This window comes from Mycteria americana, chromosome 6, assembly GCF_035582795.1.
Source record: "Mycteria americana isolate JAX WOST 10 ecotype Jacksonville Zoo and Gardens chromosome 6, USCA_MyAme_1.0, whole genome shotgun sequence".
NCBI classification, from domain to species: Eukaryota; Metazoa; Chordata; class Aves; order Ciconiiformes; family Ciconiidae; genus Mycteria; species Mycteria americana.
The window spans coordinates 66,902,289-66,928,273 of NC_134370.1; the positions used below are offsets into that span (position 1 = coordinate 66,902,289).

At 42.7% G+C, this 25,985-nt stretch overlaps 1 protein-coding gene across 2 annotated transcripts in view; it reads right to left on the reverse strand.

The window, feature by feature from the left end:
- The window catches only part of ADAMTS17 (ADAM metallopeptidase with thrombospondin type 1 motif 17), a 201,911-nt gene that overhangs the window by 104,909 nt on the left and 71,017 nt on the right, over window positions 1–25,985 (reverse strand). For both annotated transcript variants that reach the window (XM_075506313.1, XM_075506312.1), the window contains exon 8: window positions 22,637–22,742. In XM_075506313.1, coding sequence (XP_075362428.1) covers window positions 22,637–22,742 — 106 coding nt within the window. The remainder of the gene's footprint in view (window positions 1–22,636; window positions 22,743–25,985) is intronic.

Here is a 25,985-nt window from a genome sequence, read left to right on the forward strand (position 1 = left end):
AGATAACCTCCAGTGGTCCTTCCAACTTAAATTAGTCTATGACTCTACAACAGCAATGCTCAGATAGGAGCCTGAGGCAGGATCAGGCCCCGATTTCTGCAAGCACTGTCCAAGCAAGCAGCAAGACTGCCCCATGCCAGTCTCAGCAAGAACAGAATGTGACCTACTCAGCAAAAGAAACCATCTAAACAAACAGCAGATTGTGTAGTGTAAACATACATGGAGGAACTCAAATACATTCAGTGAGGATTTCAAAAAGTATTCAGAAATAGAAAAGTATTACTTTAACCTCCATCCAACTTCCCACTCAGGACCCTTCTATCATTAGTGGAGTCTCTACCATTGGACTGCTACAGTAAATCACTGTTCAGAGTAAATCACTGTTCCCACTATAGGAAGGTGAGGCTCCTCGGCTGGAGGTAAGCCTTTGTGAACAGCCCTCATGGTGGCAAAGAAGGGATAAATTATGTCACCAAGTTCACCTGCTACATCAGTGCAACGTCAGAAGTCCTGACTGGTAGTTCTACACTCAGCCCATCATACCATGCTGCCTGGCAGCAAAAGTGAGTTAAGGGTTTTCCATCCTACTTTGAAATGATCATTAAAATAATTTTTTTAAATCATACGGAAGAATAACATTTTGAAAAGTTAACGTTCTTCCTTTGATTCCAACATGAAATGGAAAATGGCTTTCAGACAAAAGGTGCCTCGTATGTCCAGTGTCACTTTCTAGAAAAATAAGTCACCATTTTGGGGCTGAAAACACAGATCAATATGAAATCACTAGGTCTCCAGCTGGCTGGGCTGAGCAAGCCAGGAGCAGTCCCTTTAAATATGGTGTTGGACTCTTTAATCCATGCTATTTCGCTACAAATCAGAGGCTCCTGTTTGCTTTCTGACTATGCTCTTGGCTTTGCTTCTCTCCAGTTTTGGTTCTCAACTGTTCAAAGCCTAAACACGACATACATTTCTAGTTGCAATGAACCAAAACCGGCTTCAGCAGTTTGATAATTATGGCTTAGATTAAACCGCCATCTATGCTATTTTTAGCTTAAAGTGAAGATTATATGGTGGAGTCTATTATTTTAGGTTTATCTCCAGGGACATTATTATTTCTAGCAAAACTACATTTAACATAATTTTTAGACTCAGAAGTTCATAGTTATTCTTGTTTTTAAACCTTTGTGGGTTTTGAACACAGCAGAAACATTAACATCAAGCACATTTTGTTTGATGCATGCAGGAATAATTTAACAGTCTATTAGTAACTCTAACTTCAAAACAGTAAAAAGTGAAATTCCTGCTCCACTAAAGTGAATGGGAGTTTTGCCATTGACTTCAATGTAGCCTGGATTTCACTCCAAATATTTTACCCATGTTGTTTCTACACACAGAGAAAACTCTTCACATGCTAGGAAGAAAGTTCCAGCAGTAGTATTCCTCCAATGCAAATAAGCCCATCTAAAGTTCGTATTCGTAAAAGTCAGGAAAGGAAGAGCTAAGTACCATGAAGCAAGGCATGTAAGCTTGCTGGAAATCTTCCAGAGGAAAGTTTGCCTGCCCAAAAATGCCAGTTTAGAAGGCTTGTGGACATGCAGCAATCGTGTTAATTTTTCTAATGGAAACAAGGCAGGTTTCCAAGGTTTCTGTCAGCTTGCCTGCCTTGTGACTACCACCGCGCTGAGACTCAAAGTTGGGTCCTTCAGGTTTCTACTCTGTCAGGGCTTCTGTGGGATGGGACTTGGCAGCACTCCCATTCTGGCAGCTCCCTGAATGGCCTCCTGGTCGGCACCTCAGCTGTTCCACTTGAAAAAGGTGAAAACAAACCATCTTCCTGACTTTCCAAAGTGTTTTAGGCTCCCTGATTTTATCTCTTCCACAGAAGACTAGGGTTTGGTCCAGAGTTCCTTAACTAAGATCAATGCCTTAGCTTTCTGATTAGCTTCATTTATTCTTTGTTAAATTTGTTGAAAGTGGGATTTTTTTGTTGGCAAACTAGAGCAACACTTACTAATTAGAACATTCCTGTCCTTAACTTTATTTTAAACCTGACCTCATGAAAGATGTCTGCCTAGGAGAAATGCTGAGGCTAACATTCATTACTCAGCTTTGATTTTGCAGAGGTGTTCGAGGCAGATAGAACGTATTCTCTATAAAGACTGAGTGAGAACTCACATCTCAGAGTTATTTACAGGCTTCTTCTGAAAGTCATTCAATTCTTACATGTGTGGAAATCGACACCTTTCTGAATCATTCCTGATTTCTTAATAGAAATTCTTTAAAAAGTTGTAAGCATAAAGGAATTGAGCCTGAGCTACTGGTATAAAGCAAAGGAGCTCTGCTAAGTCAAAAGAACCATGCCAGTTTATATTAGCTTGGGATCTGGCCCCAAGGTACATAGGCAACCTCTACTGGCCTCTGTGATGAGTTTCTGGTAGAACGAAACCAGCAACACCTTTGGAGCCTGTTTTAATTGGCAGTACAGAACTTTTCCCAGCATCTACTTTACCTTACAATGACTCACTTGAGGAAAGGATTAAATGACCCGCAGGACTAAGGCATACCCTAGCATGCTAACACATTCTTTTCTGAAGTTCAAGGGTCTCCAGCTACATCAAAGGGATCGGTTTTTCCTAAACACATAGTAAATGTAATGCCATGCTGATTCTTTTCACTAATGACTAGTCCCCCTCCTTTTAACAGAAATAAATCAGACAGAGCATTAGCATTATGGATTTGTACTAAACAGCACTGCAAGCACTGATTCAGTACTTTGCATTTCCTTTGTGATCATCTAATCTTACCTGCTATTCAGAAGTTCACATGGAATTAGAAGCAGATAATCAGTCTCTTGAAATATTCTGCCATGGGAAGGAGTTCTATTCTTACATGAACAGATCTTGGTAAAAAAGAGCTGATAAGAATGGCTCTTAGATTAGAAGTAGGAATGTCAAAATGGCACCACGTTACCCTGCAATACCACTGCCCTCTGTGCTCTCCAAGTCATAACTGTCCGTTTTATCAGGAGCAACAAACACATGCTGCATGTTACCCTTTACACAGCAAAGCCAGCAGAGCCATTACAGAGGAGCAGGACTCGATTTACCTTTGTGCTGTTACTATCACAGTCACTAGCTCCATTCTAAGCACAGGGTAAATTTCAGCCTTCGGTTCATCACAGTCTCCTCCTGAAGACAATGAGCTTCCACAAAGGCCAGCAAGAACAGCTTAGACTGTCAGCCCTTAAACTCCCTTCCTTCTATGCTTATTCAAAGTACAACGGGACTCTGGCTTCTCACTCCAGCTTCTTTTCTAATATAAATAATGCATTGGTTATCAGTCAAAGACACTAAGGTGTCGCCGAAGGAGACCTGCAGCATATTTATTGTTGCTTATCATATGTGAATCCAGAAACAAGCTGACTGACCAGTTTGAGTTCTGACTGTTAACATAATCACAGCAAGGCAAATTTTATCAGGAGTAACAGGGAGGCAGCAACAACAGATCTTTTTGATGCTGTTTTTTGTAGAATGACACTTGAAAGTAGCATTGCTATGAATAAAAAAATAGTATGCAGTCTCTCAAAGCCCTGGCCTCTTTGAAGTCTGTGCTCCTTTCCAAGACACTATTCTCCGTCAGAGTCTATGCAGCAATCAGAACTGGGTCAGGATGCCAGAATTACACTCTGGGCCTGAGCCGGCCAATTTCTTGTGTAACCCTTTTTAGCTAAATGCAATTAACAGCCATTTGTTTTCCCACAGCAATGCTAAATAAATGCACTTGCTTTGTTTGTTTCGGTCATTAGTGGAGCTTCTCCTCTAGACAGTTAATGTAACTAAACTGCTCTGTTTACCCTTGGTGTGTTTTCCAGTGTTTCCTGTTATTCTTTAATAGCCTGAGCCAAAGCGCACCAAAGCCTGTGGAAAGCCTCCTACTGCCTCCAATGCACTGTGCATTGCACCTCCAAGTTCTTAAGGTCATGTATACAAATATTCATCAGAACCACTATGACTCTCAATAGATTTCCTATTAAAAGCCCCAAATCTGAGTCACAACGCCAAGGGCTGGGGAAACTGATTTAGGAGATGCTTTAAATTTTTTCAACAGTTGCAACTTTGTGGCTGGTAACAGACCACTTGAGAAATCCTCAGGATTATTATCATGAACTCCCCCTCTGGTGGGGAGAGATTACGAAGTAGGAGCAAGAGGCAAGTTTGACAGAAAATACCCTCAGCAGTAAAAGAAGAGCTTTTCTTCAGAAAAAGGCAGAAAGAGGGTAGCAAGTGAAAGAAAGAATTATGAAGAAGGGAAGCCTGAAAAAACACTCCCAGAAGTGGAAACATCATGAGTTTCTGCAATCCCTCTGTTTCAAATAAGCACGTCAGCTGGCTGTTAATGAGAGCTTCTCCATAGCCTCCCTCTGAAAGCCAAACCATTCCATTTGTCTGCAAATAATTGAGGGTGAGTCAAACGCTGGTTCACTTTAGAAATGAGTGACACTCAGGACTAGCAAGGCTACCCAAGGTGACCTGGCTGTCACCCCAGCTGCCTATTAAACTACTGCATGACACACAATTGATTGCTCCCCACACAATGGGCACTAACCTCAAAGTCACCATTTCTCCAAAGGACAGTGAGGCTGTCCAGCTACCAAGAAGGAAATGAGCACAGTGGTCTGTCTCTCACCTCTACAGACAGAGAAATCCAAGGGAGAGTCTTCATGAAGAAACAACTCACAAACTGCTGCAACTGTGTAAGCGCAGCAAGACATTAAAAAGGAAGAGCTCCTTGGGGCCACTTGCCCTGCAGACCAACACGGACTCAAAGAATTGAGCAAAGGGCCTGCTACAGCAATGTCCCCAATACAGAGGGGGACAGGAGAAGGCAGTGATATCTCTTGCTCCAAGTGAAAAGCTCAGTGGGGCCACTAAAGTTTTTTACATTCTTGGCTGATCTTTCTTTGCTGGAAAGCATGTTTTCTCTACCTGTGTTTATAACAGGAGGCTCTCAGCCTGCAGATGTTCTCTAAAAGGCTCTGTTTCTGCAAAGCAACAGTGAATTGCTAAGAGCTATATGCAGTACCAGAAGTTGCATGTCACAGCAGGGTAGGTCACTACTGACCTTCTCAAAAGAGCATACGAGAGAAGTCATTCCCGGTGACCCAGCTTGCCATGACTCACCCAGAGGTAATCTAGCATTAACTGCAGAGCCAGTATTAAGCACAAGATTTCTTTCTAAACCTCACTGGAGAAATATAAATGCAACGGGAGGGCAGAATGGACATCATCCTCACATAGTGTGAGAGGGAAGGGAGAAGGGGAGCTGTAATTTATCCACTCTGGCATTTCAGTGTGGGCAGGATGACAGTGCCTCATGGAAAGCCTGCTATTTAGACACACTGTGGGCACAAATGCCATCTGTTTATCCATATGAAGGACATAACTGAAGGACAAAATTCCTCCCCCTTCCCACTTCCTATCGGGTCTCCATGAATGATTGAGAAGGGAGTCCTGTCTGTATAGTCCATCCAATCTCAACCACAAAGGAAGATGCTGGTATGGAGGAGGTTATACAGGGTGCGTGGCTGACAGCTCAGAACATTACACATGGCCATTAAACTCAAATCAATATAGGTCACTAAGCAGAGAATGTACGTCAACAGTTCTCAGCAGCTACTGACTTGGGCTGGATTTGAACCAGCAACTTAGAAGTGGGAGACAGTATATCACATAATCAAGCCTGTGGGCCGTCCAGTCCCAAATCGAGTTCAATGCTAGGAATTTTTATTAACATTTGAAATTGAAGCTGCATCACTGGAAAGATGCCTATTTCTGAACTGGTTCAACATGTTTAACATTTCAATATAAAATGCTGATATCTTGCAAGTTATGAGGTTTCCAACCAGTTAAGAATAAAGGCATAACAGAGGCAGAAGTGAAATGGGGTTACTCATTAGAGCTGGAATTATAATAGGAGCTGCAGTGCAAAATGAAGACCGTAAGTTTAAGAGAGTGACCTAGGAAGGTGATGCATCTGCAAAGCAACCGAAGAGAGGCAGAGACAGACAGAGGGGTCAGAAGGGAGTCCAAGTGAGCCTTGGATGGAGGGCAAACTAACAAACGCTGGGGAGACATGCTGAGGTGAGCTGAGCTGGGGAGGCGGCAATGAAAACAGCTTGCGTAACCTTCTTACAAAAACAATGGTCACTAAGACTGTTGGCTTAATCGAAAACAGGCTTTTTCACCTTGTGCTTTTCAAACATGTAAACACAGTCGCTTAAATGTAACTTGACTATTTCAGAAGCTGTCAGGAGGTACTTTGGGGAGCTGCGATGAAGAGGGGGAGATGACCCTACTTAAAGCATTTGATGTAATTAAAGATGGTCATTAGGTACATAATGTTATCTAGAACAGGGGTGTTCAGGATGGGTGCTGAGCTATTGTTTTGTTTTGGTTTTTTATTGTCAGAAGAGACAACATTTAAAGGGAGCCATGACTACTGGACTCTTGTTTTTATAACCAAGTTTATGTCACTCTCCAATAATGAAGTAACCAGATATTTTATATGGTTATCTACTCATCAAACAGCCAAGAAGTCAACAACAGCGAGTGAGAACACACAAACGCCTATGGTGAATAACAGTGTGGAAAGCTGTGGTTTATTCAGCTGCATGACAGATCCAGCCCTTTATGATATGGTTTTCATTTAAAAAGAATTAGTTCTTTTGCCATGGAATCTGGAAGGCAGAAAGTATGAGCTTGTGCTGCAAGGGACAGATAGCACACATGAGAGGCTGATATGGCAGGAACAGGCAGTGTGGCCTTTTACTTGCCCAAACATTTCATCTAAAAGCTTGCTGCCAACATGGTCCTAGATACCTGTAACAGAGCTGGCCAAACCTCACTGACATTGACAACAGTCCGTGAAGAACAGGGTGAATCATCTTATCTTCTCCGCAGCAATAATATCACATGCTCACACTATTGACTATTTTTTCCAGCGGATATTTGCTCACGTGATTCTCTCTTGAGAATCCTTGCCTCTTCTGCAGAGTGGCTGATTCACAGCAGGGCAGGCATTGCCTGATGTATTCCAAGACTTTTGGTAAGATGCAGGAATACAGCTGCGATGCAACTGAACACTTACTGTTCCGATGGCCTGCCTCCACTGCATCTAATTTGTAGGACGTGGTCCCAGCATAGCAACCTTTTCCTGAAAAAGCGTCACAGTGTTTCTGGTAAGAATCAGCAGGTTCTGAGAATGCAGAGGGTAGTGTACCATGTGGCAGAAAAAGGATTGCTCCACCAAACACAAAGTCCTAGACAAAGCTAAAGTTGATCAACATATGCACAAATAAACTTGGTGGAAATTCCACACTGAAGAGGTAGCATTACCTCAAGAAAACATCCCTCTTCTTTCTGATCCTAATGCTCACTCCTTTCCAAGTCCCATGCAGTATCTAACACAAATGTCTAAACGTAAGAGCTGTCAACCAGAGTACCTCCAGCAGTATGCATTCAGACTCAGAAAGAACCGTGATTACACAGCATAGTGTAAACCATTCAGTACCAACTCTCTCAGCACAGACAACTCTCTGTCCTGTTCAGAATCCCGTCTCTCTGAAGGAAGACTTTTAAAGATGCAAAGTAAGGTACAAATCCCAGTTATCAGGGGTGAGCATGTAATAGCTGTAACAGCCCACTCCCCTGCTGCATAAGGATTCAAAAGTGGCCATAGTGCTTCAGTCTGATCATGCTGATGCAGAATGGACTCACCTGAACCTACGTAGGCAATGGAGGCACGGGAAAGGCTCATGCAATGAATCTAATCATATGCCCAGGGCTAAACATGCTCCTTTTCTGCCCTCACACCCTCCCAACAGGATCAGGAGCTCAGCACACTTATGCTTATAGTAACAATTTCACTATCTTTTGTGTTCATGAGAGCTCACAATGGTTTCCATTCCTGTCTTTCTTTTTTGGCCCTATGGGTCTTAACATCACACAGCATGTAGATTCCTGGCCACTTTATGTTCCTAGAGCACTACCCCATCTCCATGGCAGTCATCTACCCAGATGCTCAGCATTTCTAAACCCTTTCACATACTTTGATACATGCCAACAACACACAGAGGTGACAGGTTCCTGAATCAATGGTATCAGTAAAAGTCAAGGATTGCTTTAACAGTCCAATTCCCATTGAAGGGGTGAACACAGATATATCAAAAACCACTCACTGTAAAACATGCGTCAGTGACTCTTTACCGGGAATCACTTCTCTCAAGCTATCAATGAAGAAACGCTGGCTACTTGTCATGATCACCACAGGGCAAAAATAAAGTTATCTGAGGCCCAAAGGGTAATGTCCCCATGAAAAAGTACGCACTGAGCTGTTTCCTTGCCCTCCACAAGATTGAATCCACTTCTTGGACATAAAAAATACTCTCTCTCTCACTTGCTTCAGTCTGGTTTCACAAACCAGGGAACTGTTGCAGAAGGAGCACAGTGACTATGTATGAGACAGTGGTGGGCAGAGAAAGACTCTGCTCACTTCTCTTTTCTAATAAGCAGAGGCTGCTGTGCTCCATCTGTAGCTCCTTGCATGCAGAAAGCACCCTGGTGCATCACAGAAGTAACAGGCTGAAGGGTAACAAGCTGTTTGCTTTCAGCACTGCCTGAAGTGGGTGAGAATGAGACCTCAGAAAATGTGACATGCATTTCCTCAGAAGATGAAAAGGGAATATAAATTGTAGGGTGGAAAAAAGACAAAACCCTGGGATAGCTGGGTGGGATTTCCCACCCACTAGGAAAGAAAGACAAAAGCTCAGTAAGAACGGCTGACGGGTCTGTCACTCAAAGTGTTACCAACCTAAGGGGAAGCTCTTGCATGCAATCACTTGAGTGCACTTCCCTAGAACTCCCGTGAAACCAGTGAAAGCCTCCAGCCAACTACATTAATGACTGACGGTCAAACCTGAACAAAGAGATGCAACATGAGACATCCTTAAAAGAAAATGCAGGAGAAGGGGGAGACAGTGGAGCATATTTGCCAAATATGTGCAACACAAGTAACCACAGACGTCCCACACTCTACCCCATCAGGAAGCCACCCACTGCCAAGCGCTGGGGGAAGCGGGGCAGCCTGGGGAATGCACTGTAGGAGTCAGGAATACTGGCTGCCTTCCCCACACTAGGAGATGAATTCTCCATTCCTGGAGGTGGGAATGAGGAGATGGCCAACATTAAAAGACAAAGAGGTGTGAAGTAGCTGTCATATATCTAATTCTACCAGCATCAAGTCTTCTGAAGTCCCCAGACAAGCCAGTGGACACATGCTTTGTGGTTCCCAGAGCAGCAGAAGTCCTTTTCACAGAAAGACATACTTTTCAGCCTCTTTCTTTTATTCTTCTTTCTTGGTCTACATTGCCAATCACTGTGGGCTTGCAGATTCAGTGCAAGAAGAAATCCATCCTATGTGACCCTCTTACACTGATTCACCAAAATGACAGGTGACTGTAGTGGACAGTAACAAACCTGTATGCTCTCTTTTGCTTGCAAGAATGAAAAAAAAAAAACCTGTCTAGAAAAAAAGTTGCACAGGAAATGCATGATCCAATTCTATTAGTTGCAGTTATAATCTAGCAATGGATCAGTGTACAGTAGTTCAGTTGAAGACATTTGCTTCAGCTGAAGACATTGCAAACTGGACATGGCATTTTCAGTGGTATCCTTGTCACAGCCACTTCCATCACTCAGGAGTGCTCCCCATCCTTACAGAAACTTTGCTTCCGGTAATGCTCCTCCTATATACCAGCTCCCTAAACTCTTGGGATTTTTCATAATGGTGCAGCTGGGAAAATAATTCATAATCCCAGAACCATCTGGCCTTGGCTGTTCATAAATGATTTTAAAAGCTCAGCACGCTATCTCACTTAGTCTCACTCATCTGATCAGCAGGGAGAGATTTGATATCAAACACGAACGTTGCAAATTATGGCTTGGTATCAAAGCAATTTCGAAATGATATGTTCAGACCAATACTGAAGTGTATTCTTTGGGTAGTGAGCGTGCCTGGTTGCCTACAATTCTCAAGGCTAATGAAGCCAAGTTTGCTTTTGTATTGTCTAAGAATGCCACATGAAGAAAGTAAAAAGCGACTTGAAAAGAGATACCCTTGCTCTGAATAAGCTTGGCTTGAACACATTAATGTGAAGACAAATTACAGAGAAACAAAAAAGTCTGTTATCTTCATAAGAAGATATCCCTTTAGAGGGTCTTTAGCTGATAAGAGGTGCAGAATGTATGTAATTTAACTGATGACAGCTTTCTGGAGACCACATAGGAGTTTTTCTCATGTGATTCTGTTCATTATACTCAGAGGTGCTGCCTGCAATAATGCATTTGGCAGACCTGGTAAGCTTACTTCAACAAACACCATAAAAATTTCAGAATGAGCTGCAGATATGTATTGTAGTACTTAAGGTATAGAAAGGAAATATGAATACATTTTTCTAAACAAACAAGTTGGTTTTTCTCTTTGAGTGGAGAGAAGCCTCAGGATCATATCTGGATTAGTATTGAAAAGGTGTCAATAACAGAGAGGAATAATGGAGAAAGAGGTAAAAAAATATACCCAGTGGAGAGGATGACACTTAAAATGAGTAGATGGGAGTTGATGCTTGTGCACACAAGCAGAAAAGCAGAAGACAAAGTCATTATTATAATGCTCCTGTAGGAAAACCCAATTTGCCACATTACTTTAAAGCTATTAAACCCCAGCAATCTGCATTTTTATCAAAAATTGACCATTGATGACCATGGTGGCTCATGATGGATACTAGGGAAGAGTTCTGCCCTCTTGGGCTAAATCTATCCCAGTTACATAGCAAGCAGCTTTACTTGAGATAAAGGAGGCACTAGACGGGAAAGAATTTACCCATTGAAAGGTGCTAGCGGTTGTGTTTTCGAGAGGAAGAAAGGAAGCTGTGCTTTTCCTTTGAAGGAAAGATACTTTTCCTAAGTATAAAGACTACCTAAACTAAGCAGCAAACTGTTTCTAGGGAGCATTTCTTTATCCTGTCTAGTTTTAATGTGTATAACTAAAATGAATATTTAAAACACTAGATTAGAAAGCTGCCACTTCATTAGCTATCTCTGGAGTGATGCTGGCAGACAGCAGGGTGGTAGGGAGGGAGCCCAGCTGGTAGCAGGTGGAAGAGACAGGCAGGCTTTGGACTCTCGCTGGCAGGTGAGAGTCAGCTACCAGAGGGTGGACATCAGAAATTTCTGAAAGGTCAAACTGTCCCATATGTGGATAAGATCTGGCATACAAAATGAGTGTCTCAGTGGACTTTGGAGCAGAGAAAGAAGGTATAGTAAAAAAATACTCATTTTTAAGGCTCAACACCCTAAGGTAATTAGAGCCCAGCAGGAAGGAAACTTTTCAAGCAAGTGAGAACAAACCATTATCATCAGACTCCTTTTGCTTTGATTTGTTTTGCCTAAACAAGAACAAAAGCAGAAAACTGAGAAAACTGTGGATGATTATTCTCTTTTTTGGAAACTGGGGTTCAAGTAAAGACAGAGATGACAAAACTCCCTGCTGGGTTGGATCCAGCAATGGAAAGAGGCCCAGCATCTGATGTAGGGAAGATTTTGCAAAGGGAAAGGGATCAGTGAGAACAAAGAAGGCCTGTTTATTTCGTTTGTCTAGCAAACTCTTTTTGCTGAATTTATTCCCCAACACAACTGTTGGCCAAGAGGCAGCCAACATTGTTCCACTACAGTGCAGCCTTCCACTGACATAACGGTAAAGGGAACCACATTTTTAGAGGCAACAACATTTCCACTGGTGTTGCTGCTGCTGAGTTACTACCGAAGGCTTTTCCAAGTGACAGTCTGGGATTTATCACCTTCCCCAGCTCTGCAGTCATTTTCACCTGGAACCTGTTGAACTCAGCAGGCCAGGCAGACAGCATGGGTTACAGACTATTGGAACCCAACTGCTAGTGGAAAAATAAATATCTCAGCTAGATGGCTGCCCTTGTATAAAAACAAATGATTATTTGGTAAATGGCACTTGCAAACCTAATATTTCCTGTGTTGGTGTGTACTGTAGAGGTTGCACAATGGGGACTTGTACTGTCCCTGTGTTTTGGGTCACTGGGTGCACAAGGCTGTTGCCAGCAAAGCCAATGAAGTATGAAACCAGAACCCTTGTAGCAGGAAGCATATGCAAGATTTGCCAAATCATTACGGCCCAGCTATTTAACATGGCCTTGGCTTACTCAGCAGAATAAGCCTTCAAAAAGAAAGACATAGCTGGCAAAGCCACAAAGCTATTGATTAAACGAAAATTGTGTTGTCTGGGAGTTTCTAAATGACTGTCGTTTGCCTGTTTGGTACAGTTTTATTATGTTAAGTAAAGCTGTACAAGATGCTCAAAAACAAAGAAATTAGAGGAACTGCAAGAGAATGTTGCTTCACTAGGGATTACACAGACATCCTTCACAAAGCGTAGAGTAAAACCATAGAAACCCTTGCCCAGAACCACACTAATGCTTGCCACAAGAGTCCAGAAAGCAATGGGAGGTGGACATTCCCACGCCCAGTTCCAATGTGGTTACATTCCAATACTGTAAATGAACTATCAAACTTGGAAGACACAAGGGTGAGAAAAGATATGCATGATAGAGGGAATTAGCAGGTTCAGCAACTGTACCTGTAAATATCTTGCAGTTTTACATAAAACGAAAAAAACCCACCCCAAACCAGGCCTATTTTCCAGAGTCTGGCACATTATACTACTTGAACCTCTCAATTTCTCCTTCCCAATCTTCTTTTCCTCTATGTGATTTCTGTATGTGATTTTCTTTATGTGATTTTTCTCTATGTGATATCCTACTGTCATTGCAAAAACAACTTGCCCAGACAACATTAAAACAACAGGGATATTCTGCTTCTGGGATTCAAATTAACTTACTCAGGTATTATGTTGGGCAAACACACCTTTGTTTAGGGGTGGTCCATCACTACCTCTTCCTCAGGTCAAACCATGCAGAACCTTGCAGAAGTCTCCACTGATTTTTTTAATTTACATATGTTTAGAATCATAGAATGCTTTGGATTGGAAGGGATCTTTACAGGTCATCTAGTCCAACCCCCCTGCAAGAGCAGGGACATCTTTAACTAGATCAGGTTGCTCAGAGCCCCATCCAACCTGACCTTGAATGTTTCCAGGGATGGGGCCTCCACTACCTCTCTGGGCAACCTGTTCCAGTGCCTCACCACCCCCTCATTGTAAAAAATTTCTTCCTTAAATCCAGTCTAAATCTGCCCTCCCTTAGTTTAAAACCATTGCTCCTTGTCCTGTCACAACAGGCCTTGCTAAAAAGTCTGTCCCCGTCTTTCCTATAAGACCCCTTTAAGTACTGGAAGGCTGCTATAAGGTCTCCCTGCAGCCTTCTCTTCTCCAGGCTGAACAACCCCAACTCTCTCAGCCTGTCCTCATAGGAGAGGTGCTCCAGCCCTCGTATCATTTTCATGGCCCTCCTCTGGACCCGCTCCAACAGCTCCATGTCCTCCTTGTGCTGAGGGCTCCAGCGCTGGACGCAGTACTCCAGGTGGGGTCTCACCAGAGCAGAGTCGAGGGGCAGAATCACCTCCCTTGACCTGCTGGCCACACTGCTTTTGATGCAGCCCAGAATACAGTTGGCCACCTGGACTGCGAGCGCTCATTGTTGGCTCATGTTCAGCTTTTCGTCCATCAGTACCCCCAAGTCCTTTTCCACAGGGCTGCTCTCGATCACGTCATCCCCCAGCCTGTATTGAAACCAAGGATTGCCCCTACCCAGGTGTAGGACCCGGCACTTGGCCTTGTTGAACCTCATGAGGTTCACACAGGCCCACTTCTTCAGCTTGTCCAGGTCCCTCTGGATGACATCCCGTCCTTCTGGCGTGTCAACTGCACCACTCAGCCTGGTGTCATCTGCAAACTTGCTGAGGGTGCACTCGATCTCACTGTCAATGTCACTGATGAAAATATTCATCACTGCAGTGATGTGGACAGCACTGGTCAGCACAGAACAGCACTGGGCCCAGTATGGACCCCTGAGGGACACCACTTGTCACTGATCTCCATCTGGACATTGAGCCGTTGACCACTACCCTCTGGATGCGACCATCCAACCAATTCCTCATCCACTGAACAGTCCACCCATCAAATCTGTATCTCTCCAATTCAGAGCGAAGGATGCTGGGGGGGACTGTGTCAAAGGCTTTACAGAAGTCCAGATAGATGACATCCATTGCTTTTCCCTTGTCCACTGATGTGGTAACTCCCTCGTAGAAAGCCACTAGGTTGGCCAGGCAGGACTTGCCCTTGGTGAAGCCATGTTGGCTGTCTTGAATCATCTCCCTGTCCTCCATGTGCTCTAGCATAGCTTCTAGGAGGATCTGTTCCATGATCTTCCCCAGCACAGAGATGAGGCTGACAGGTCGGTAGTTCCCAGGGTCATCCTTTCTACCCTTTTTAAAAATGGGCACAGTGTTTTCCTTCTTCTGGTCACCAGGAACTTCACCTGACTGCCATGACTTTTCAAATATCATGGAGAGTGGCTTGGCAGCTACATCAGCCAATTCCCTCAGGACTCTGGGATGCATCTCATCAGGTCCCATAGACTTATAAATGTTCAGGTTCCTCAGGTGGTCATGAACCTGATCTTCCCTTACAGTGGGAGGGGCTTTACCCCCCTGGTCTGCAACATGTTGTCCATTGACTTGGGAGGGGTGAGGAGAGCGGTCGCCAGAGAAGACCAAAGCAAAAAAGTTGTTGAGTACCTCAGCCTTCTCCTTGTCTGTTAATACTAGGTCACCATTCTTGTTCATCAGTGGAGGTACGCTTTCTTTAACTTTCCTTTTCTGGTTAATATACCTGTAGAAGCCCTTCTTGTTATTCTTTGCATCCCTTGCCAAGTTCAGCTCCAGCTGCGCCTTGGCCTTCCTGACTCCATCCCTACCCAAGCAGGCCGCGTCCCTATACTCTTCCCAGGTTACCTGTCCCTGCTTCCACTGCCTGTGCAGTTCCCTCTTGCTCTTTAGTCTGACCAGCATGTCTTGACTCAGCCATGCTGGTCTCTTCCCTTCCTTGCCTGATTTCCTACATCTGGGGACTGAGAGCTCTTGCACTTTATGGAAAGCACCCTTAAAGATCTGCCAGCTCTGTTCTGCTCCTCTGTCCCTGAGGACCATTTCTCAGGGGGTCCTACTGACTAACTCCTTGAAGAGCTGGAATTTTGCTTTCCTAAAATTTAGGGTCCTGATTATACCCCTTGCCTGTCTCATATCCCTCAGGGCTGTGAACTCCACCAATGCGTAATCGCTGCAGCCTAGGTTGCCTCCAATCTTGACGTCACTGATAAGCTCACGTGCATTGGTGACCGTCAGGTCCAGTATTGCATCCCCTCGGGTAGGGGTGTCTATTACCTGGGTTAAGAAGTTATCCTCAATGCACTCCAGGAGTCTCCTGGATTGCCCACAGCTCGCCGTGCTACTTTTCCAGCAGATGTCGGGGTGGCTGAAGTCCCCCAGTACGACAAAAGCTTGTGAGCATGAAGCCTCCTGTAGCTGGAGGAAGAAGGCTTTTAGATCTGTGTCTGTCTTTGACTCTGCTTCCTTTTGACTAACTTAGGACACAGTTTTCAGAAAGCTATTATCAAGCTACTAATATCAAGCTACTTAGGTACATAATTTTTTTTTTTGTCTAAAACAGACCCCTCAGTGTGTTACCAAAAGTGGAAGAACCATCTCCTGAAATTTTAGGCTATACCTAGTTCTCTCTGAAAACCAGAATATGTTATTAAATAATTGCTTTGACTAGATCATACCGATTCTGATGTACAAACTTATATGATGAAATAGGCAGTGTTCCATTATGTCCTTTTGGAGTTGTACAGAGAAGGGCAACTTAACTGTGAAAATGTGCTTGCAATTATCTGCGGAAGAAGAATGAAACCTGGGAGGAGGGGAACAAGAAAAGGGAGCCTGGGAACAGAGAGAGACATTCCACAACAGATTTACAACACAAATGGCAGAAAATAAAATTAGCAACTCCAGGGTGGGTACGGACTGTTGCCAGCATTTTTGGCCAGCCTCAGGGTATGTCTACACAGCAGTCAGTCACTCCCAGTAATCCTGAGACTGCAATATACTGGAACAGTGACATACTCCTGCGAGATTTAAAACGGAGAGTGCTGGCACTTGTAGAATATAGCTGGGGTAGTAACTGCCTGAATCAAAATACCCAGCTACTCAGGAGGTCTTGGTGCAACAACACAGTGACTAGTACCTGAGCTTGCTAGAGTAAAGCTTGCATGGGATTGCCTCTGGCTCCAGTCCTCCTTGGGATCCAACTGACCTTGATTTTCAACCCCTACAAATGCAGACATGTGAGTTCCAACACATTGTCTTTTGCAGCATGGTCAAAACAGCCACACAGGGTTTTACAAAGGCACAGAGGGAACTGCGCCACAGCTCTCCACCACAAGACAGAATCTACATCCAAACAGCCAGCAGTGCCATTGGAGAGGCTTATCCAGTCACAAGACAGATCCTGTCAGTCACAGGCTAGATCACTGAGCTGTCACATAAATGGATACTACCCTACAGGCCCACAAGATGGGCACGTCTTCACAAGGTCCCTCTCTGGTAAAACAGTCATGCACAGGAGTGAGTAAGATGCCTGTGGGCATGTGTTAAGCTAGAGTCTCCAAATACGTGCTGAAATACTACCCCATGCATAGAAGTCTGGCCTCATTTGCAGGACACGGGGACTAGAGTTAAAATTGAAGTTGTCCAGATAACCCTGAAACTGAGACTTTGGTGCTTCTACATGTTTGATTCTGCAACTTTAGTAACATTGGTTTTAATGCCTTTTGGGAGGTAAGAAGTAATCTGGGGACAGATTGCTTCCTGGCAATTAATAGGTGTACTTTTGCAATAGCAATGAAGAAAAACGTTCCACAGAAATTCAGGTCTGGCAGAACCTGCCTGATAAATGTGGGACTAACTCATGCCTCTGCTACACTTCAAACAGCAGTTGCAAGGTCTGCCTTCTTTTCCGTGACTGATCTCGCTGTCAGCACTATAAGACTCAAGAATCGTACGGGTTGCTTTGCTCATACTTCTAAAAACCAGCTCTTTACAAATGCTATGAAGAAATCCTTGCATTTGACATCATTACCATGCAGATAGTCAAACGAGCAACACAGAGCAGAAAAAGAAGCTCAGATGGGAGGTTTTTCGAAAAATAGGGTTAATGTTTAAAGTCAGCCGGGATAGAAACCACAGTCAGCTTCCTATATCGGTAGAGCCATGCATTCAAGGCTAGACTACGGTGAGCTGCTCTAAAAAAAGACAGAGAGGGTTGTTATTTTTTTTCTTTCAAAACAGCTTCTCAGCTCCCACATCCTGCACCTAAATGTTATAATCCCAGGACAAAATGAGAGAATTTGTAGCAAAGGTCCCTCCATTTTTATATTGTTTCCAGAACCCCTCCCCTTGTGCCACCACCATGATTTGGCTGGCTGGCTCCATTGCTGCTGGCATTGCACTGACTGGAATCACAAACCAGACTGCTTAAGAAAAAGAAACAGTTTTGTATCAGCACAGTGTGCACTCTGCAGCACTACCTGACTGCTCAGATCTGTGTGCCATTTACTGTGGTGGTCCTCAGCTTCCACGTGAAACTTTTCATTTTTAAAATGCATTATGACCGAATCTTTATAAATTGCAGGGTGGGGGAGAAGGGGGACTGTTAATTTCCTGTTTAGTTCTTAGGAATTAAGCTTGTATGCCTGCACCACGCTGGCCTGGCTTTGCCAGTGTAAGTTGTCACAGGGCATTATTCTGTACCTTTTGGATCTGCTCAAGACACATTCCCCTTCAGCCTGCAATATTTTCACATTCTGCCTTACAACTATTTGTATGACAGAATCTCTCTGCTGGGTGCTGCACTAGACAGATCAGGGAGGTAAGTTTATTCACAAGTCTATTAGATAAATATCAGGCCACAAAGGGAACATCCAGAGAGTGCTTTTCCCTTACCTGCAACACCACTATTGCTCGAGACACAACACAAAGGCCATACTTAATTATGCAGCAAATAATTATGCACCCTAATGTAATTTTAACCGAGCTACATCTATCAATACTTAACAACTAAAGCATAATTGTTAAGCATAACATCTTAACATAATAATCATATTGGACAGAAACCTGCCGGTTCTAAACTCTTCTCTTGTCTGATTCCAAATCCAGAGCTGTTTGGTTTGTGCACTATAGGCTTTTTACCTTTGGACTCGTTTTTGCACTCATCTGTTTCAGCTTCAAGTTTGAGGCCATGTGGTTTCAGACTGTTGGCAACGGACTGCATGTTGCTTATTGTTAGTTGATTTTGATCCACTTTCTTAAGGGCATCTGACACGGTGTGGCTTCCAGCCATACCACCTCCAGCTATTCTCTCACCATCTAGGCAGTGCCAGGTTCCGCTAGCTCATGAATGGGAATCTTCCCTCCTCACCCAAGCCTGCCCCCCATCCCACAACAGGAAAGCCGAGGCTGTTGAAAGAAACAGGAATGGCAACAAAGCTGGCATTGTTGTCCTGAAAAACCACTGGCTACAACCCACCCGCTTCATTTAGGGGATAACGGATATAAGGATGAATCCCAGCTTTTGTTTAAAAAAACTTATTTGCCTTTTTCTTTGGAGAATGACTTGAAAATGGTAACAATGTCACTGCTGTAGGCAAAAAGAGAACCAGGGGAGGGGGAAGTGGCACTATTTTTCTAAAAGTCGTTCAGGGTGGTCTTTGGGGTATGAATCTCAGATCAACTTCACACTAGTGCAGTTCATGGAGGAGGAGGGAAGCGCTATTGAGGATCCCGTTGACAACAATAGGGCATTTTCAAGCTCTTACTGATGGAGTTGCCCTGCTAGTCTGAGGAAAGATGAGAGTAAGAAAGTGTTCAGCATATTAAGCTGTTTATAATATGAAGACCCTGGACTTATACTTTTTAAGACTTCAGGGACCACTGTGATCTCTGTGTCTTCCCTTTTGTGTAGGTCAGAATACAGTACTCCACCCAGCAATCCCTGGATAAAACCCAGCTAATTGTGGTTACATTAAAGTGTGTTATTTTAAAAGACATCCACTATTGACCATGCTGAATGAAGGAACGAGGCTTGCTGAAAGTCCTGTCTTTTATGGTAAGAAGTTTATGATTTGCAGCCTCATCACATATTCAGTGGTCTCTCCCCTGCCTGTTACCTTTTTGTAACAGCAAAATTCTTCTCCTGGACTCTTTGTAGAAAAAATTGTATCTAAATACAAATGGATGCTCCCTTTGTGTCCATGGACCAGAATTATCGCTCCAGATTTGAAGATACAAATACAACAGATAAAAGTTATATCACTCACCCCATCATCAAGCAACAACAACTCTACGGGTTAAACCTGAAGATGAACTTTTATAGGACCTACAAGCACCACCCTAATGGACCTATTTAATGATGTCTCCATGTTTTCACAGTGCAGCTGTCCATAATAGTGTTTTTTGCAGTGAGTCCAAATGACATTAGTGGCAGATTAGGAATCTGACAAATCAATTAGTAAACCATTCACTTTTTCCAAAGTCTACATCAGAAACTATCTGTGAATGCCAAACTGGGCTTGTGATCTCTGCAGACATTTGTTAGTCTTAGGGCAAGAAGTAATAAATCTCAGCTTTTCTACACTCATAAGGAAATCAGCCTTCAATAAAGCTCACAATTATGGCTCTCCAAAATTTATATTTTTGCCAATATGGATGTAAGTTTTGATTGGAGGGGGTTTTTTTATTATGAAAATTGCACCTTGGTTTCCTTGGTTTTCATTTTTAAACCTGAAGCTCACGTCAGCTTCTTTGTCTTCAACTCTGCAATGTGTTTCCTTACATTTCACAGTCACTTAAAAACTACAATTTTGTTGGTAAAGTGTGCAAACAATCCTATTTGCACAAGACGTGCTGAAACAGGACTGCTCAGAGCATCCTGCTGCTGTTCAAAAACAGACAAATAAGTAGAGGTCTGACACCTAGTAAGGTCAACGAAAAGACTCCTGTTGACTTCAAGGCCAGAAAGGCACCAATAAATTGACCAGACTTTGAAATAAGTAACTAGGCCACTGGTGGATGACAGCATAGAGGGATGATTTTGATGCTCAGGTTGGGTGATGAGACAGATGGCATTTTTTCCCCTCTGTTTTGATTTGGCACACTGGAGTTTGATTATGCATTCTTATGGCTGGGCTTAAGCAATGGAAGAGGGGGCAGAAGGGCCAGAGGGCTTGCTCCAGTGTGTGATAGAGAATTGCAACTCATTGTGAAACAGGCTAACCTGGAACATGTCCCCAAAACACCTGTGGCAGCAGAATCCTGCCAGCAGCTTCCCTAACCTAACCCAGCTAGCTCCTTCAGTTGGAGCCTTACTGACTCACTTGCCTTCTCAGAGCTACATCCCCCAGACCCAGACACCTTAGGTCCCTAGACTGGCTCTTACACACCCTCCAAGCCCCTCCAGTACTCAAGTACTCTTCCCAGTCTCTCTTGTCTGAGCCTGTTCTAGTCTCTTCTCCCTCGGTAAAGTGGCTCATGAGGCAGCTCTGTTAGGAAATGCAGTCTCCTTTATCATTTGTCCTTCTTCACCTGCAATCTCATTTAAGCTCTCCATCTCTCCCCACAATTGGATCTATGACTCTCCTGAAGCAGATTCTCTGCATGATACCACACTCACTGTCCAAATCCTCCAGGGTACTGAACCTAAGCCACCCTCTGTCAGCTCCTTTAGACATCTCATACCCACCTCTTGAATTAGTTTTCCAAGATGGAGGCAAAGAAAGAAAACCATCAGAGAAAGGACATTATGGTCTTACCACCAAAATTGCACTCAGAAAAGAAAATGGAGTTTGGTATTTTCTGCAGAAACAGAGAGCTGTATCTGAAAGCATTACATCCCCTATTTATGTTGTGGATTTTTTGCAAGGCATTATTAGAAGGAAGCTTGACAGCTCTGCTGGGAAACTTGGCAAACACCAGGGCAGACCAGTCTCACTCTTTTACACAGCTGGATTTTCTGCAGCTCAAGTATTTTTCCCTCCTGCTCTTGGCCCATCCAAAGATGAGTGCTGAATTTCCCTTAACATTACCCACAGGTTAATTTGTTATTACGTTTAGGCTCAGTTTAACATCTTGGCATGCAATTTAAATAAAAACAAAACCAAATGTCCTTCATTTCTGCTGAAACCACCCTCGGTTTGGCTCACTGCCTTTGGTGTCACTGGAGGGTGAGCAGGAGATTCATTTTCGTCTTGTCATTTTTGGTAGTAACCTAAATATCCTCCATGCAACTTTGAAATACATTGCCATAAACTAATTATTTGTCATGGAATGAGATTGGCCAGAATCTGAACACGATACATTGGCTCTGACTTAGCTGTCAAATACTTGTTACTGTAGGAAAGGAAGATACCACAGACACATAAACGATAGGAGTCCAGAAGGGTGCAGACAAAACTTATGCACAGCTTCTTACTAAAGGAACAATGGTGGGATTTCTCACCTTCCATCCAGAGATGCTAAAGGAAGGAATACTTGAAAATCGCATAGGTACAGTCCTTGGCCCTGTATAAATTTGTTCCTAGTCTAATTCTATACCTTACACAATCTAACTGTGACACAGTGCAACCAGAGTGATGTCAATGGAAAGGGAAAAAAGCTCATAAGTATTATGAGTAAGTGCATATTACACTTAGTCTGGAAAGCAGTGAATGTGGATGCTGACCTTTGGGTTAACTCATTAACTGCACTAAGACGATGCAGGCGACTCTTCCAGTCAATTTTGTTTTCTTCTGTCCATGGGACATTTACAGGCAGTTTTAAAAAGTCTTCCAAGTCACCTGCAGAAAGTACCTGGTAATCTCATTCTGCAAATTTCTGTCTGACTAGGAATTATCACATACTTTGCTGTTTTTTCCAGTTGGTGTTCAAAGTGTGTTAGTTAGCTGTGACTGAGCTGATAAATCAAGTTATATGATTTCTTTCTGTTGATCAAATAATACTGCTTAAGGGTATTTTCAAAACACTGATGTTTACAATTTCAGCCACAGTAGATTACTTCACATGAAGAGATGAAACAATTAGCAAAGTATTTAACTATTAAAATCTTTGACATAGACACCTGAACTTCAGAGAAAACTTAGCAAGTTCAAAGATTTTGAAGTTGATGTCATTTTTGTGGACCTATGCTAGGGTATAAACAAAAGCAGAATTTGTCTCTAACTACTACCATCAATCATTTAAGAGAATGAAGCCTCTTCATGCTACTCAAAATCAAAACATAGCATGGAAAATAGGGAAGGATCAAATAGAAAGATTTATGTGTGCTGAACTGAATATTTACATAAGCCTCCTAAAAATTAAGTTATTTATCAATCTGCTAGATTTATAAAATCATCACATGACATGCTATTTCACTTGTATGGCTTCAAATAAAAGTATGCTACAGTGACATCAGTAAAGAAAGAGACGGAAGCACAAGTTCTTACTTGTGCCCAAGTTCATGTGCAATTGTAAATGCCAGATTGAGACCGTTGTCTTCAGCAAGAACACACTTTCTCTTGGCACTGCAGACACCTCCCAGGTAAGCAATTCCTGCAACAGAAACACAGAGAATGTTCCCATCAGAATCAGTGAAACAGCTCATTCACTCAAAACATACAGCAGTAACTCAACCAAAATGATAAAAAATGTGCCCAGTATGAAAAATATTAAGAGCCGTTTGCACATAAAATCATCTGAGTATTTTGTTCATCATCCTATTGAGAAGTCAGTCTAGACTTTTGTCTGACAGGAAACAAGTTCACACTCGCCTTCACTGCTTTGATTGGAAAATATATTTCACTGTCCATATAGACTCAAAAATTCATCTAAGCTTGTCTATTAATGCCCCCTACTATAATGTTAGAAGATGCAGTGAAGTAGCCTTAACAAACATTTAAGTGGAGTTCTCCCTATTTTCAGAATAAAGCTGGGGAGAAGGAATAAAACAATAAAAGCAGAGACTCTCTGAAAAGATCTTATTTTTCCCCTTATTTTCGTACTTAAAGAAAGCAAGAGTGGCAGAGTCAGAAAAGCTGGCAAACTCCTGATGGTGAGTCACAAAGCCGATGTAGGTGGCAGAAGTCTTCTATGACTTAGTGGAATTTAGGATTTGATCCCATGGACAATTGCACAGTACTCTCTAGGCCAGTTTGTGTGGGCACCACAAACGGTTGTAGGCTGAAGTCAAAAAGGAATGAAACTTCTGCTATGGAAAAACAATAGTCCTCACATGCCCTTCCTGCATCCAAACTGTCCCCTGCAGAAAGTGCCATTGTACTTGGAAACGTTGTGATGGCAACCCAGGCCACGCACAGGACAATTTGCCGATGAGATTCTGTTTCATCTGCCACCTAGAAACCACAGTTAAGCCACTGGGAGTTATGCACAAACATTAAAGACAGAGACAGAGCCTAAGGATGTCTCTATTTATACAAGTCCTCCTCTGCTAAACAGGCACATCTCAAAAGCCACACAAACAGCTCAAGTGTGCATACAAAACAAAATTTCCAGATAGCGTGCAGCAACCTAAATGCTGAGTTCATCCTGCCACTTCACACATCCTTCTGCTATGCTGGAAGAAGGGGAAGCGTAAAGACCTTCCACAAATGCCTTTCAATTTTTTCACAGACAATATATTTGCTTATATTTAACAGAAAACAAGGAATCTATTTCCTCGCTGTAATACTGTTCTCACAGAGGGGTAGCTAGGATCTAGCTGCCTTTAACGAGTAGACCACAACCATGCAATGGAGACATGATGTCTTTTTTTTTTTTTTTCTTCTGTCAGAGTTGACAAGGCTGTGTTTATCAGGGTGCAAATTGTGTAAAACTTTAGACCTGGAAGAAGTCCAGTTGTGTTTTTATGAGTTTTGACAACAATATGGATATGGATATTCGTTGCCAGGGGGATTCTGGATGGAATGAAGGGATGGGCAATAGCCTTTTAATTCAGCACTAGCAGCAGAGAGTGAAGGCAGTGCAGAAATCAGACACTAACATTTGCTTACTTTAAAAGCACTGACTGTGGAAGGCCAGATTCATACCACATGCAAAAAATGAAATCAAGATTTATTCTTTTTAAATCAATGACCATAGAAGGCTGGATTTCAGCACCCTTAAACTGACTTGCTTTTTACTCACAGAATAGTCATAAGGATGTCAAGGAATTGCTCAAGTAGCAGCATGTTACTTTGAGAAAGAGATTGCAGCCTCAGTCCACACACCTGATGGCCTAATGAACAGGTCATAGAACAGAATCTCAACTGTAGGTGTCTGCAGTGTGTCTTGGGCTATGAATATGCCTTCTGTTTCTTTTAAAGATCACAAAACATTTCTGGTTGATTTCTGAAAGGGAGGTAGATATTTCTCCTGATTTATATCTGCTACCATGCACCCTTATGGTGACTTACAAATAATAATACCCTCACCAATAAGAGTCTTTTGCTTCCAACCCTACTTGGGATCAGCAATTTCTGGGAATACTTTTGGCAGAAGGAAAATACTGTTTGGGAAAATGTTAGTTTATTGTAAAGCAAATAGCAGAAGGTATGAGATTAAGAGGAACTGCCAGATTTTGGTTAAAAGGAAGCAAAAATTGAATATTTCAGTCACAGAAGATGAAAAGGACCAATTAGGTGACTCAGCCAATCCTCTGCTTCCTTAGATTTGTGCCTTTGTGGATTTTTGAGTTCTTAAATCCTCTCCCAGCATGCATGCATGAAACAGGGTACTTGGGAGGAAGGATGCTTCATGCCAAATTGCTAATCCACTCCATAGCTGCCTCTCCACTGGAGCATACTGTGTTGTCACAGGAGACAAAACTGTGATGGCCCATCGGCTGCTGGTAATCCTGATCCCCAGCTGTGAGAGAAGAAAACTAGTGAGGGCTGTTGAGTTTGCCTTCACTCGCTAGCTTGCTCAGCCCAGGCTCTTCCCACAATGGTGTGCTATGACCCTGTGGCACAACTACCATCTACTCAAAAGTTGCTCCTGGAGATCCTTCTGCCTTTTGAGGATGAGGCAAACATAGCTCATAATAAACTGACCCAACTCAGCTGAAATACACTTTTATTAAATAGGGAGGGATATTTTGGTTACCTTTCAGCAGTACAGCCAACAGCAACGACCAGAGCAGGATTCTTACTGAAAGTGTTTCATTCCTACTACTAAACTTGATTATTCTGCCATTATCTCCCCAGTGCCAATATATATCTCAGTTGTATCTGACACATGAGGTTTTACCTGAGAAGCAACAAAACAGTACTGCATCTCAAGCTCAGTGGTCAATCAGGCAAGCCAGTTTAGCTTGAAATGATTCATGCTAATTACCTTCTGATAAATTTCATAAAATGAGGCTGAGTCAATGTTTGCTGTCACTTGGAGATGGAAGGGGGCAATATTTCCTTATTTGGGAGATGTGGTGTAGCAAAATAGCCTAGAGTTCTGTCAATATATTAAAAGAGGTTAAATGTCAATTAAAATATCAAATACATTACCTCAAACGGTAATTCTTCTGAAGTCTTTGTTTACTGGTTCTAATCCCTACTGAAACTGACTGGCAATAACACTGGTCTGTGCTAAAAGTCTAATTATTCAAAGGTGGAAAACTAACGATTGAGGACTTGGACATCCATCAGTGGCTGAAAAAGTGACTGTGGCTCAGTTACAGACTCTTAGTCACCTTATTTTTATTAGTTATTTTCAATGCTTAATGTGAATCCTATGTGGCCATTTTATAATATTTGCAATGACCAATTTTAAAATTTAGACATTTAAAATTAGTTTATTATTACA